Source organism: Halichoerus grypus, chromosome 9, assembly GCF_964656455.1.
Source record: "Halichoerus grypus chromosome 9, mHalGry1.hap1.1, whole genome shotgun sequence".
Taxonomy (NCBI): domain Eukaryota; kingdom Metazoa; phylum Chordata; class Mammalia; order Carnivora; family Phocidae; genus Halichoerus; species Halichoerus grypus.
In genome coordinates, this window is record NC_135720.1 from 89208085 (window position 1) to 89224242 (window position 16158).

At 33.0% G+C, this 16158-nt stretch overlaps 1 protein-coding gene across 2 annotated transcripts in view; it reads left to right on the top strand.

Annotated features, from left to right (window-relative positions):
• The window catches only part of EYS (EGF-like photoreceptor maintenance factor), a 1566128-nt gene that overhangs the window by 521053 nt on the left and 1028917 nt on the right, over positions 1-16158 (top strand). For both annotated transcript variants that reach the window (XM_078055169.1, XM_078055170.1), the window contains exons 15-16: positions 4412-4508; positions 4699-4806. In XM_078055169.1, coding sequence (XP_077911295.1) covers positions 4412-4508; positions 4699-4806 — 205 coding nt within the window. The remainder of the gene's footprint in view (positions 1-4411; positions 4509-4698; positions 4807-16158) is intronic.

Consider the following 16158-nt stretch of genomic DNA (forward strand, 5'->3'; position numbering starts at 1 on the left):
CTAAGGTGTATAATTTCAAGCACCAAATAAACGTGTCACTTGACAATATAGTTTATCTAAATTAAAAATTACTCTTTTTGACAATTAACATGTGCTTGTGTGGTAGCATGTGTTTATTAGGTTTAAATGGCTATAGATATTTATATTGGGGAAATTCTTCAAAGAAAATATATATTGCTGCTAATTAACTTTAAAGCATGTCAATAATCTGTTATATTTTAAAATATGAGCTTTTATACTCATTTTTTAATTTTTTCTTAAAATCAGTGTTAAAAAAACTTATTAAGCCTATTAGAAATATTAGTTCTATCTTTTCATATTTCATAGTGTTTAAATTTAATCTGCAACTTTTTTGTAATAGTTGGTGAATTTTTCAAGAATGCTAGCATTTGTATAACATTGTTTTAAAATAAAAATAAGACAATATTTAAAAAAACTTCTGACTCACCAAGAGAGAAATCTCTTTACTTTTTTTGTTTTCATAAAGCTTTAAAATCTAGGTAAATTAATTCTTTAATTAAGAAAAAAATAAAAATAATGCCTTTCTAATGCTTTTTAAAATAATTCATTTTTAATATTTTTAGTTTTTATTTTAAAATGTATGACTTTAACACTAACTTAATGAATATGAAAGATCTACTCTAGTTTTTCCCTATTTACTTTCATTCCTAATTATTCCAAGTGGTATTACTTCTAATGTGAGAGTTGTCAAGGTATAGACCTGAATGACAAAATGTTTCCTCATAAAGCTTTCATGAAAATCTAACTATTGTTAATGTACTTTGTTCTGTGCCATCCTCTCTAGAGAATCAAATAAAAACTGAATTTTTTTAGAAATAGAAAATACTAAGTGATTTTAAAAATTATACCTGTAACCTACATTGATTTGGCTCCTAAACATGAGCTGTAAGTTTAGTAACTTAAGAAATATTTTAGGGGATGGGAAGATGTAAAAATATTAATCAGTCGCATGCATTCTCTACGACAAGGTAAAGGCAAGCCATTATAAGAAAAAGATCAAGAGAATCCAATCCAGTTGAGAATGTCCTATTATTTGTGTGTAAAGAACTCTATTGCAGTTAATGGAGTCAGCTGAATTCTAGATAGGGATAAATAACAGGAGAGTAGCATAGGATGAATTCATTATACTTAAAGTTTTGATAGACCTTTAGCTGTCACCTGTCACTGCATATATTCAAAACAAATACCCTTCACACAAACAAATACTTCTAACACCAAGGACTATGGAAAGTGTAGTTTGGGACTAAGTACGTACACATTTTTCTCCTTTAAATCCCCCGAACACAAGCTTTCTCAGCAAAACTTTGGTTTAATTTAAATGCAATCCATGTCTACTTTATTTTTTCTCCTGATGTCTACTGCATTTTAGCAATCTAATTTCCTCAGCCCATTGACATATGTTGCTGCTTGGTAACAAAGCTCCATCCCAGAAATGTCAAACTAAATGAATAAGGCAAAATCACAGAAAACAAGGTTATTCTGTGAGCTTCCCGAGTTTGCAGGTTCTGAATGTTCTTCTGATTTATCAGCCCAGCTGAACTCAGGAGGGGACACTGGTACTACTTCACCAGCTAGTCAATGCCCCTGAGTCCCAGTGCCTCAAAGAACATTTCTAGGAAACATCTTAGTGTCAAAATACCCTGCCTTCCAGAGAAAGCTAGTCATGCTAAAAGTAGGAATGGTGTAATGCATCCAACTTTCTAAATCTTTAACTTGTAAAAACAAAACAAACAACAAAAAAAAAACCCCTACAAATATTTAAAGAAAAAGCTTATTATGTTATTTATAACTGTACTATAACATTTATAATTTAAATATGATAGCAATGGTAATTGATGATTGGTGAAAGGTGTTGGAATTATAACTCTCTTACCTAAAATTAAGAGAACCACTTTAACTTGGAAATAACTCTTTAATTTTGTTTTTAATGCTGAGGATACAATACTGAGTGCATGAATGAAATTACAAGCATGGAACTTCAGAGTTTAAATTGAAGGCTTTGATAATTGAGTAAGAAAAAAATAGGACAAATTAATAATGAGACTTGACCTAAAGACTGCCTGATCTGCTAGACACATAGTCACTGTAGATTTCTTATGATAAGTGTTTCTTGGTGCATCTTTATTCCATCTTTCTACTTTTAACCCATCATTATCTCTATATTTAAAGTGAATTTCCTTTAGAAATCATGTAGTTCATTCTGTTATTTTATTTAGCCTGGTTGACTCTGCCTTTTATTGAAGTATTTTCTTTAAAACCACATTTGATGTATTATTGATGTATATGGCTTTAAATGGATCGTCTTGCTATTTGTTTTCTACTTTCTGTAGTACTTGTATCTCTACTTTGTTCCTTTTTACTCTTGCCTTCTTTTGGGTTAAGTAATTTTTAGATTTCCATATTATCTCCTACTAAAGAGGTAGCCAGATTTTATAAGACGTAATACCAGCTTCCCAAACTCCAAGTAGAAGCAGGTTTGGCACTTGACTTGGTGGTAGACACCACCGAGAACGGCAGTGGCTTGTAGCATGGTGTGAATGGATAATGTAGGACAATCCTGTGTTTTCTAGTGGGACTCTAAGTGAGGAAGTACAGAGAATTTTCCACCTAGCAGTAGATGCCGAAGCTAAAAGATCATGATATAGAAATAGAGATCAAGGAAGCTGTGCTATATCATCTGCATGCCAATATTCCAAATGACTTGAAGCTTTCAACATGAAGAGATATTTGAAGATAGAAAGGAGAGACTTCATGAGATGGTGTGAGGGAAGGAAGATGGCCATCTGTGTGTAGCTAGATCACCCTCTCTTTCAGATCCCAGTCAATGTGTATGCCAATAATAAATGCAGGTTTTGTAGAACAACTTGAATGACTTTATGTTCTTCAAACTAAAAAATCTGAGTAGATATTGTCATTTATAATATCACTGCAATTATTTGGTACTTGGTTATAGTACTGAAAAAGTAAGAGAAAGGAAAATCCTTTTGTTTTACACATTTTCTAACTAGTATTGAAAAAAATATTAGCAAGAAAAAATGAGTGTAAGAATATATTTTGTTGTATCAACAATGAATGGATAAAGAAGATGTGGTATATATACACAATGGAATCTTATGCAGCCATCAAAAAAACACAAAATCTTGCCATTTGCAATGACGTGGATGGAACTAGAGGGTATTATGCTGAGCGAAATAAGTCAATCAGAGAAAGACATTTATCATATGATCTCACTGATATGAGGAATTCCTAATCTCAGGAAACAAACTGAGGGTTGTTGGAGTGGTGGGGGGTTGGAGGGATGGGGTGGCTGGGTGATAGACATTGGAGAGGGTATGTGCTATGGTGAGTGCTGTGAATTGTGTAAGACTGTTGAATCATAGACCTGTACCTCTGAAACAAATAATACATTATATGTTAAAAAAAAGAAGAAGAAGAAGAAGATAGTAGGAAGGGAAAAATAAAGGGGGGGATTTGGAGGGGGAGACGAACCATGAGAGACTATGGACTCTGAGAAACAAACTGAGGATTCTAGAGGGGAGGGGGTTAGGGGGATGGGTTAGCCTGGTGATGGGTATTAAAGAGGGCATGTATTGAATGGAGCACTGGGTGTTACATGCAAACAATGAATCATGGAACACTACATCCAAAACTAATGATGTAATGTTTGGTGATTAACATAACATAATAAAATAAAATTAAAAAAAGAATATATTTTATCTAGTTAATATACGATCATGGAAATGTTTAAATTGTCATCATAAAAAATATTTAATGTATTTTAAAAAGTGATATGCTGATTTTTTTCTGACACAAATCTGTTGAAATAATTACAATGCTCTCATTAAGTCTGTGTAATTTTTTTTCATGTTCTTTGGGTTTTTTTAAAAAATATAACTGGCATGTGTTTAAATGGATGACTGATTATGTCGCTATGAATCAAAATAATTTGTTTTCTTTGAATCACTTGGATATGGAAAGTAATTAAATAATTTGCCTCATCTGCTAACTGCCTTGTATAAATTTGATCACTGAAGCTCAATTTTACTTTAAGATTGACCGTTCACATTAATTCATTTGCTTTCCAGATTGTTTCATTTATTCTTGTTCAAACATTTAAATACCTTAAGACAACAGAAACATTTGCAACACCCTATTTTCCCAAAGGATTTAATAACATTTGAACTCATTAAATTGAAACTAGCATAACTTTATTCATATATTATGTGAAATAGAGTTGTGTGAGAAGCCAGAGATGAGGTGTTTTCTTTCTTTTTCTTTTTTTTCCTAAGCTTCCGCTAAGAGCATATTCTCCAGACTCTTTACCACTGACTGATTTTCACACTCTAAAGTGAGGATTGCTCATCTATATCCATCTCATCTCTCCTTGCAGGATTTGAGGGTGAACGTTGTGAAATTAATGTGAATGAGTGCTTCTCCCTTCCCTGTCAGAATCATGGTGACTGTGAAGATGGGGCCAACAATTACAGGTAGAGAAACCAAAAAATAACTAGATAAAAGTTTATGCATCTAGTTGTATCTAAATATATCCATGTTTAGAATTTCAGTTGACAAATTGAACAAATTTCTGGTTATTAACAATTTGCTATGCTACAATTATTTGAAGCTTTGACTTTATATGTTTATATTAATGGAGCTATTAAATTTCTTGTTTAAAAGATGTGTTTGCAGACCTGGGTTTTCTGGACCTCTATGTGAACTTGAAACAAATGAGTGTTCTTCTAGACCTTGCAAAAATAATGGAACCTGTGTAGATCTAACAAACAGGTTAGAGGCTATATTTTACTTAATCAATTACTTTATATATGATATTTAAATAACAAAATGAACATATATGTACCCATACTCAACTTAAGCAGAACATTCCCTATATCCTTGTGCTCATCCCCAAGTATTCCTCTACTTTTCCACCCAATTGTATTGAATGTCCCAAATTTTTTTGTTGTTGTTGAACCAAGATTTTATTTTATGTTTTTATTTATTTATTTATTTAAATTTTAGTCAGCACAACATAATATTAGTTTCAGGTGTACGATATAGTGATTCAACACTTCCATACAACACCTGATGCTCATCACAAGTGCACTCCTTAATCCCTATCACCTATTTGACCCATCCCCTTGCCTTTAATATATAGTATTAACTATTTATATGCCTGCCTCAACAAAACACTTAGTTTGCATTTAATATAACTGAAATATTGTGAGTAGTCTTCAGAAACAATTCATTATGTTGAACATGACATTTCTGCATTAATGCATGTATCTGTTGCTCATTTTTAACTGTTGTACAATATTCCCTTTAAATATGTGTCAACATTTATTTATCAGTCTTCTGATCATAGATATCTGGATTATTTGACTCTTCTTTCTTAGAGATATTAAGGTTTTCAAATATTTCTCTAAATACACAAATACTAATGTTACCTTCGATTCCATACTTAGAAATGGAATAGTTGGATCACTAGGTAGATGTTTTCACATGTATTGTATCATTTTTTTCCATTTCATTTGAAAATGGAATATTCACACTCTTAATGAAAGTGAGTAAGTGTCCCTGTTTGCATTCTTAGATATTCCATTTGGGCTTATCTGCTGTGTGTAAAATTATATATCCTTGTTTTTTTTGTTTTTATTTTTCTGTATTCCCATCATAACTTATGAGTTTAAGCACTTCTTCATCCATTTTAAAATATTTAATTTTTCTTTTTTAGAAATGCCTATTTATGGCATCTTCCCATTTATGTTTTCTTCTCATTGATTTGTAAGAATCTTTATATATTTTGATTATTACTGCTTTCACTAATCATATTTACTGAAAATATCTTCTGTTGATTGTGGCTTGACATTTTACCTTCTCTGTGATAAGTTTTGAGTGCTAAACTTTAATTTTAATGTAACCAAATTAATCAATTTGCTTATGGCTTGCCTTTTTTATCTTGTTTAAAACATTTACTCTACTTAAGGAAGAGCCAATAGCTATTCTTATCAAACTTTTTCAAAAAATAGAAGAGAAAGGAAAACTTCCAAATGCATTCTATGAGGCCAGCATTACCCTGATAACAAAACCAGATAAAGACAACACAAAAAAAAGAAAATTACAGGTCAGTGTCTCTAATGAACATAGTTACAAAAATCCTCACCAGCAACTCAATCCAATAATACATTAAAATTAGCAGCTCAATCCAGTAATATTTTAAAAAGAAACATTCACCATAATCAAGTAGGATTTATTCCAGGGATTCAAGAGTGGTTCAGTATTTTTTAAAAAGTTTATTCTAGGGCAAAAGAATGTTGCTTATATTTCCTTTTAAAATATTTAAAGTTTCACCCTTCATATTTAAATCAATTTATTTGGAAGTTGTGCGCCTGTGCACGCTTGGGTGTGTGTGTGTGTGTGTGTGTGCGTGTGTTATGAGATAGGAATTTTAAGTTAATTTTTGCATATAATTAACCAACTGTGCCTGCTATATGTATTGAATAACTTCATTTGTTACTTACTGCTTGGCCTGATCTGCAATGCCTTCTTGGTTGCAGAACAAGTCCCCATATACGAATATGTCTATTTCTTTGCCTCTATTCTGTTTCCTTAGTTCAATTAGCCATCCATGTGCCAGTACCATAAATCTTAGTTAGTTACCTTTGAAATATTTCAATACTGGTAAGGCAAGAAATCTCATATTCAGGGACTGTGGAGGAAAACAAAACAACAGAAGATGGATTTATGATCCAGCTACCAGACCTAAATAATTGTGCACTTCTACTGATGGAACAGTGGTATTTCAAAGATAAGCATGAGTTCAGGGTCATTATCTAAAAACTCCTAAAAGGCCTGAATATCATTCTTTCATCAGTGAGCACTGATAGTGGTAAATGGCCTCAGAACCCTCTGAGGAAGGCTTCAGGAAGATACATGGAACACCTGTGACTATATGTCAAGATCCTGCTTCAAAAGGACCTACTATCCTTCAGTTGAGGCACTAAGTCCATGACATAGCATAAGCCTGAAATTGTGTAAGATGCTAGGAATCCCTACAAAAGCAAATTGAATGGTGTGTCTGTCCTGCAGACCTATATTCTTAATTCTATATATGTGAATAGCACCATTGCGGATTGCCCATGTATTTTATTTCTAGAAACTCATCACTGATTAGCCACTGTCAAGGCTATCTAAACCAATCCACCAATCACCTTTTGTTTCTCTGAATTATTTGCTCAATTTTTAATCTGATAGTCAATATCCAACTGTTTTTATCCATTCTTGGATCCCATTATTCTAATTTATATCAGAGAACCCAGTTTTACTGTAGCATCTCACATTATCTCCAGCCTATAAAGGACAATCACCCCAGAGTTTATCAAGACACTAGTGCCCCTTCACAAACCCTGTTCTTGATCTTGGTGAATGGGATGTCCTCCTGGGTGAATGGAATTTCTTCCTAGGAGATAGGAATACCCTCCTGTATTCTCTTGGGATAGAAATTAAGGGGTAACTGAACAGCTTACTCATGATAGATCCATTCCAACATTTCCATAACAATAAGCCTATGAAAAGTTCCTTCTAATATATACCAAGAATACTCTGGAACTTCTACTTCACCAATCTAAGCTGGAATTAAGTCCTGTTTTTTATTAACTAATTTAACACCATACCCAGATGCTAATATTAGCACATTGAATCTTCTCTCTCCATCCATGTCAATAAGTTTAACTCATTTAAGTTTTATATTTATTCTCCTTTGGTCTACCTTAGGGTCAATCCCACACATGCTCCCCAACTTTGTGACAATACAGATTGGTGGGGTTATGCAGCTCTTCTAGGGTATAGGCTAGCTGTTCCCAGTTAAGTGTTTCCATCTCTCATCAGCAAAGTTGGAATCTAACCCTTTTTATGGGCTGGAACCAATAAGAAATGTTGGGGAGTGGGCCAGGGAAAACTGGCAACATTTTATAAGTCAACTCCTTCAGCATATTTAGAGGAAGGATTGTGTGCAAAGAAGCACAGATTCCAAAGAAACAGGAGAGGTTTAGCCTCTATCAGTAATGGAGATTAAAGTGAATTTCAGAGATTTAAGTCCCTTTGCCATGTTTATCCTTTTCTACAGGGGATATGAACGCCTTCAAAGTTACTGTACAGGCTGTACTGGTTTGCTGTTGTTGGTTAGCAGAAACTGGAAACTCAGTGGTTAAAATAGTTATTATTTATTAATATTTTCACATCTGTGGTTTACTGGTATTTGGCTCTAATATAGGCTGGATTCGTCTAAGTTTCTCTGGGACATAGCTGAGCAGGGAGAAGTGTTTCACAGTCTATTAAGTCAGCTGAAATAGTTGTGCTCCAAGTTTCTTCCATTTTTATTGGACTAGCATGTTCTCACATGCTCACATGTGAGAAGTTCAAGAGAACAAGCAAAAAACAGGTAAACTCTATTAAGCCCTAGGCTCTGAAATAGTGCCCTTCATCCTTACCTATAGATCACTGTGCAAAAAAATAATTGTAACCATGCCTGAAAGTGTGGGGCAAACACTCTTCCCATGATGAAGCTGTGGCTAGGAAGAAGAGTGGTAAAGAATTAAGATAAAAAATGCTATCAACCAAACCAAAGGTAGGATTAGTAACTGGAAAATAAGCTCACAGGAAACATGCAGACTGAAGCATGGGGCATTAACTGCCTGGCATTCCTAATTTGCCCTGCATGGGACTTAGGAGATAGCTCTGAGTCAGAGACTAGAATGAAATGAATAGTAGAATCAAAATGATTCTACAAATGTAAATGAAGGTATTTAACACAAGTTAATTATATGGCTTCTAAAGACCAGTTTTCCAAGTTCCGTATGAGATCTCAAAGAGTTTGAGGAGGAAGTCAGCCAAAATGCCCTCTGCTTAAAAGAGAACTCTCATGGTACATTCATGAACACAAGAACTATGAGTTCATTTACAGAGAGCTGAATTGATTATAAAGTTGATGTTGACTCTTCAATCTAGCTGATGACATCAAAGTGTTTCTCAAACTGAGATTATCCTAAAAAGCTTGATGGAAAATAACCAAATACTAATGGTGAAAAATCTGGCAACCAACATGAAGAGTTTTTGTAAATATTTATCCTCAAGCTCGGCTCATGTAGAGGAAAAACAATACAATACACTGAGTGAACCATGACTGAACCAGCTTCTTCCTGTTAAGAAATAGATGTTGGAGGTTTCTGGATTGACTTTTGACCACCTGATTAGTGTTGAATCCACCTGGTGCCATCATCTTTTTCCAGAGGCCCTCCCCAGAAACTAGAAATGTAAGAAAGGAAATGAAGGTGACTATTCAGAGACATCCTTTGAAGATGATTGTATAATAAACAGGAAATATTTGTACCCCCAAGGTGATTTCCCTCTGGATAAAAAAGAAATGGCAGCTACTTTGGAATTTGGCAGATTCTTGCAAAACTTACAATATGATCCCAAAATCACAGTACTTGGTATTTACACAAATGAGTTAAAACTTACGTCCACTCAAACACTAACACCCAGTTGTTTATAGAAGCTTTATTCATAATTGCCAACACCTGGAAGCAACCAAGATGACCATCAGTAAGTGAATGGAAAAATAAGTTGTGGTATGTTCAGACAATGGAAAATTATTCAGCACAAAAAAAAAAAAAAAAAAAGCTATCAGACCATGAAGACATGTGGAGGAATCATAGATGCATATTACTAAGTAAAAGAAACCAATCTATAAAAGCTTATATAGAGTATGATCCCAACTGTATAACAGTTTGGAAAAGGCAAAACATTGGGGACAATAAAGAGATTGTGGTTTCCAGGAATTAGAGAATAAGGAGGGAAAAATAGGTGGATCTCAAAGGATATTTAAGGCAGTGAAGCTATTATGTATGATATTATAATGATGGACGCATGCCATTATACATTTGTCAAAACCCATAGAATGTACAACACTAAGAGTGAACCCTAATATAAACTATGGACTTTGAATGATAATGGTATGTTAGTGTAGGTTCATCAATTGTAATACAATGTTACAGTGGTGGAGAATGTTGATAGTGGGGGAAGTTTTGAATATAAGGGGCAGGGACTATATTGGAACTTTGTACTTTTGCTTAATTTTGCTGTGAACTTTAAATTAATCTAAAAAATAAAGTTATTTAAAAAATACCATCAACATAGCAGCCTTTTCTCTTTTAAATCTGTACTTGGACAGAGCCTCACAAGCTTCCTGTGGTTTGTGTTTGAGGCAATAAGCTGTTAGTGATAACTGAGTAGAAGCCCACAGTAAACAGAACTAAGTGTTGGCTAAAATCAGTTTAAACTTAAGAGGGCATAACAAGGGGTGCCTGGGTGGCTCAGTCATTAAGTGTCTGCCTTCGGCTCAGGTCATGATCTCAGGGCCCTGGGATCCAGCCCCATATCAGGCTCTCTGCTCAGTGGGGAGTCTGCTTCTCTCTCTGCCTCTGCTGCTCCCCCTTGCTTATGCTCTCTCTAGCTCTCTCTGCCAAATAAATAGATAAAATCTTTAAAAAAAATTAAAAGAGAACATAACAAAACATAGGCAAAGAACATGAAGAACCAATTTAAGAAGAAGAAAAATAAATGATTAGTAAACAAATAATTAGGAAACCTGAAATAAAATGAGATATTTTACGTCTTTCTAAGGTGAATCTCATCTGCTGCTCATGGGAGGATGAAAAGCTATTTGGGGGAAATTATCGTAAATCTCATTCTAGAGAAAATCTTGAATATAAGTACAAGGAGATATGCACAAGTTAATACATTTGTGGTATGTTTACAATGGTGAAAATTTAGAAAAAATCTAAATAAATAAACAAAAATATGATATAATAAACATAATACATAAACTATTATGTATTATGAATAAAACAATAGAAATATATTTGAGTGTTTATTGAAATACATGATTGAATGAAAAGAAAGTATCAGAATAATATATATAACATATTATTTAGTAAAATATTATGTAAGAAGCTGCCAAACCATTTTCTAAATTGGCTGCTTTTTTTGCATTTTTGCAAAATGCTTTGACCATTTTGCATTCCCACCACCAGTGAACAAGAGCTCCTGCTGGGGTGCCTGGGTGGCTCAGAAGGTCAAGCATCTGCTTTGGGCTTAGTTGTGGTCTCAGGGTCCTAGGATCAGGCTCCCTGCTCAGTGGTGAGTCTGCTTCTCTTTCTCCCTCTGCTTCTCCCCACGGCTTGTGCTCTCTCTCTCTCTCAAATAAATAAAATCTTAAAAAAAAAAAAAAAAAAAAGAACTCCTGTTGCTTCACATTCTTATGAGCATTTGGTATTGTCAGTGTTCTGGATTTGGGCTATTCTAAAAGGTGTGTGGTGGTATCTCGTTGTTTTGATTTGCATTTACCTCAAGGCATATGATGTGGAGCATCTTTTCATATGCTTATTTGACATCAGTAGGTCTTCTTTGGTGAAGTATCTGTTGAGATCATGGGCCCTTTTTTTTAAAAATTTTTTATTGTTATGTTAATCACCATACATTACATCATTAGTTTTGGATGTAGTGTTCCATGATTCATTGTTTGTGTATAACACCCAGTGCTCCATGCAGAACGTGCCCTCTTTAATACCCACCAGGCTAACCCATCCTCCCACCCCTCTCCCCTCTAGAACCCTCAGTTTGTTTTTCAGAGTCCATCGTCTCGAATGGTTCATGGGCCCATTTTTAAAATTGGATTGTTTGTTTTCTTATTATTGAATTTTTAGTATTTCTATATTTTGGATAATAATCCTTTGTCTTTTGCAAATATCTTCTTCCAGTCTGTGGCTTTTTCTTGTCATTCTCTGACATCGTCTTTCACAGAACAGAAATTTTAATTTGAATTAAGCCCATCTTTATCAATTCTTTCTTTCATGGATCATACCCTGGTGTCATATCTAAAAAACAACCACACCCAACATAATCAAGATTTTCTCCTTTCTTCGAGGAGTTCTTATAATTTTGCATTTTTCATTGAGTATTTTATCCATTTTGAGTTAATTTATACAAGGAGTTTAAGGTGTGTGTCTAGATTTTTTTAAATTTTCAATGTGGATGTCCAGTTGTCCCAACACCATATGTTGAAAAAACATTTCTCCATTGAATTGCCTTTGCCTCTTTGTCAAAGATCAGTTGACAGTATTTATGTGGGTATATTTCTGAGCTCCCTATTCTGTTCCATTGATCTATTTGTTTATTCTTTTGATAATACCACACTATCTTGATTACTGTAGGTTTATAGTAAGTCTTAAAGTCAGGCAGTGTCAGTCCTTCAACTTTGTTCTCCAACATTGAATTCTGAGTCTTTTGCTTCTCCCTGTAATCTTTAGAATTGTTTTATTAATATCCACATAATAACTTGCTAGGATTTTGATTGGGATTTCATTGAATCTAGAGATTATGTTGGGCAGAACTGACATGTTGACAGTATAGTCCCTCTATCCATAAACATGTAGTATCTCTACATTTAATTTTTCTTTGATTTCATTCATCAGTTTTGTACTTTTCTCATATGAATCATGTACATATATTATTAAATTTGTACATAATTATTTCATTTTGGAGACATTAATATAATATTTACTGAAATTTTAAAACATATTTTGAAGAATGCACATCAATCTAAGAATAGTGATTTCCTCCCAGTAGAAAGGGATGAAAAATGAATCTTGATGTATACAAAGGGTTTTCATATATATGTTTTATACATTTTCCTTAAAATTATTCAGCAACATGGAAAAACATTGAGATGTGTTAAATACGGATGATGGGTATATGGATGTTGATTATTCTATTCTCAGAAAATTACTCTGTTTAAATTGTTATAATAAAATCCATTTTCAATGCATTAAAATCTTTCAAAGACAAAAAAATCAACAGCTGAAATATAAGTAATCACATTTTCGTATCCTATCTGTTTTCCAAGAATATATTTTTTGATATAAAGTACTTTTTTATGTGTTTTTAGCATATTGATATTAACTTACCATTAAAAATCTTTGAAATAATCTAACAATTCATTTAAAACCAATTCGTGTATGTTCAGTACAAATTAAACTATAGACACATGAGAAAAATATTAAAAATAGTAATTATTATATAATGTACTTATTATTACATCTATGTTTTTAATCTGTTCCACTCTCTACTTTGGTTATTGAAACTGGGGTCTGCAATAATTAATACTTAATCCTAATGACAGTATTTAAAGATGAATTGCTTGAGATATGACAGCATACGGATAACAGGCCCAGATCAATTACAAACCATTGCAAAACTGGACACTACAATTGACATTTTCTGACATTTGATAGCATATGTTATCCAATAGAACTAATGTCTTTATAAGTCACAGTTATCAGTTTACTTAGATCACTGACAATAATATTGAACTATGAAAAATTTACAGATAAGGCAAGAATTTACCAGAACAATTACAATAACAGTGTCTGGTTCATTCAAAGAATATAGAAGAAAAATTTCCAAAGGGCTGTGATTATCACACACAAATCATTATCAACAAGAATATTGTGACCAATTGGTGTGTGATGTTCATGAGTTTAGCAGTTCTTTACCATTACAAAGTCGAAAATGGCTGGTTAATGTACATTTAACTAAGAGACAAAAATCTGTACATTCTTCTGTAAATTGTTTGCCTAGAAACCAGTTATTAATCCAAATGATTTATATTCTACTGAACACTTTTCCATAACCCCATTGTTTCCACACCCATGTGTAGTAAAATTATAATAATGACATATAAAGACTATTTTAAAGATAATCACTCTGTGGAGCAAATATATTGGGTAGAAAAAAGTTGGTTTACTTTTTCTTCTTCTTTTTGCTTGAGATACACAGAATTTATAGCACCTTAAAGTACACCATCTTAAAGATGTATGAACATAGCATGTTCAATATTCTCTTAGATTAATATTAAATTTGGTAGTTTTTCCATGTGCAAATTTTACAAGTATTGTATTTACTTTTCATTATGTATGTTTGTATACTTAAATATGCTTTTATCCATTAAAAATTATAAAAGAACAGATGGTGAATTTTACATATCTTATAACTGATTAAAATTTTTAAATATTATCTAAAGGGTTTATTGAACTTTAACTTTTTCATGAAATTTTAGTGTGAAAATCCTTACCCATGTCACTAATAAAAATAGATTGTTCACTTTTTGATTAAGAAATGACATTATTATAAAGAACTATGGTTCAGGAATGCAGTATAGAATTACAAGAAAGAGGTAGAAATTACTTTAAAATGTATTATAAATTATCTCAAAATTTGAATAGCTGTAACATAGGCTAACATGTTCTAATCATAAAGTTTCTCCTGCAGCAGTTTGTTGTTTTATTTTTGTGTTTTGGACTCTAGGTTTTTATAAAATGATCTTTTGGAAGAAATATATATGAAATTTTAATACTGCAAGTACATTTTAAAATTAAAACTCTCATAAAAGATTAAATTAAAACTCTCATTAAAGATTTATATATTGGATCTTATAATATGATTTAATCAATATAATGGTATATTTTAAAATAACTCAGCTTCCTAGAAGCATAAAAACAATTTCTCTACTAATTAACTTCTTTCTCATCTGAAATAAGATAAGAAGAAGATAAAAGAATAATTTTAAGAATAATGTAAAGCAGGGCCTCATTTTGGAGCTACAAGTCCCTGTGATTATCTTGCATTTTTCCCTCCCCTTTCATTATGGCAATATCACTTTATGTAAAACAAAGTTACTCTTCTTTACCTCTACTTTTTTTCAATGTACTGAATTTTCTTTAGAAGTCACCTGTTAAAATGTATTTTGGTTTTGGAAAAGTATCTTGAAAACCTATCTGGAAAATTTTAGGTCACTATCAAATTAAAGGAAATTTGAACAAAAAATGTTCAATACCTTGACAAACTATTTAATTCCACTAAAACTTTTGAAATAAAGCTTTGAATTTAAATTAGAAATTTCCATTTTATCAAAATATATTACAGGGACGCCTGGGTGGCTCAGTCTTTAAGTGTCTGCCTTCGGCTCAGGTCACGATCCCAGGGTCCTGGGATCAAGCCCCGCATCGGGCTCCCTGCTCTGCGGGAGGCCTGCTTCTCCCTCTCCCACATCCCCTGCTTGTGTTCCCTCTCTCGCTGTGTCTTTCTCTGTCAAATAAATAAGTAAAATCTTTAAATATATATATATATATATATATTACAAATTTCATGGTCTTAATTGTTGCTTCGAAACAAGATATTTTTAATATATGCATATTTGTGTTTTAAAAGTTGTTAAAATAGGGTTTCATCAAGAGAAGAAATGTTTTAGAGACTTTTAACATACAAATCAATATTACTATAAGATTAACTGAGTCACTTAAGACATTAATAAAAATCAAGGTTCACTTTTACTTTTTCCCCATAACCTAGGTAGACATGGTCTGCATAATGTAGGGATGGGGCCCTCAGCAGCTAATAATGGAAGGGAAAATACACCAAAGCTGAAGGAATTGTCTTAGCTGGAGGCCAGTAGGAGGAAGAATCTGGTGAGGTTCCTTTCAGACATACCTTATGCACTTTGATTTTTTAACGGTTTGAAGGGCCACGGTAGGTACAGAGAGAACAAGTTGAGAATGTGCTGTCCTTGCCTACCTCTCCTATTTGAGAAGAAGAGGAGCTGTGGGGAGCAAGGGCAGGGAAGAGAGAAAAGGAGGTGGGGGGAAGGAAGGGAGAGAGTACATACATATTTTAAGTCTCCTGGAAAAGACTAGACACAGAGATTCAAGGTTTTTGTAAATACAGAAAACAAAATCTGGGTGGCAAAAGGCAAGGGATATGGATATTTCCTGGTTTTCAAACAGAGAGAAAGAGGGGAAAGACACACACACATGCACACACACACACAGAGAATTCTGTAAATTTAATGAATAAATTTCTGTTTATAAAAGATTGAGAAAAATCAATGATCATTATTATAAATTTATCATTGAGAGGAAAGATGTCCCAAAATAATTTCTAATATTCAGCCTTACAGAGTAAAGAATAGATTTTGTAATTTCTGGAAGTATGATAGAACTGTCCTAAGGACATGTAACAGATGTG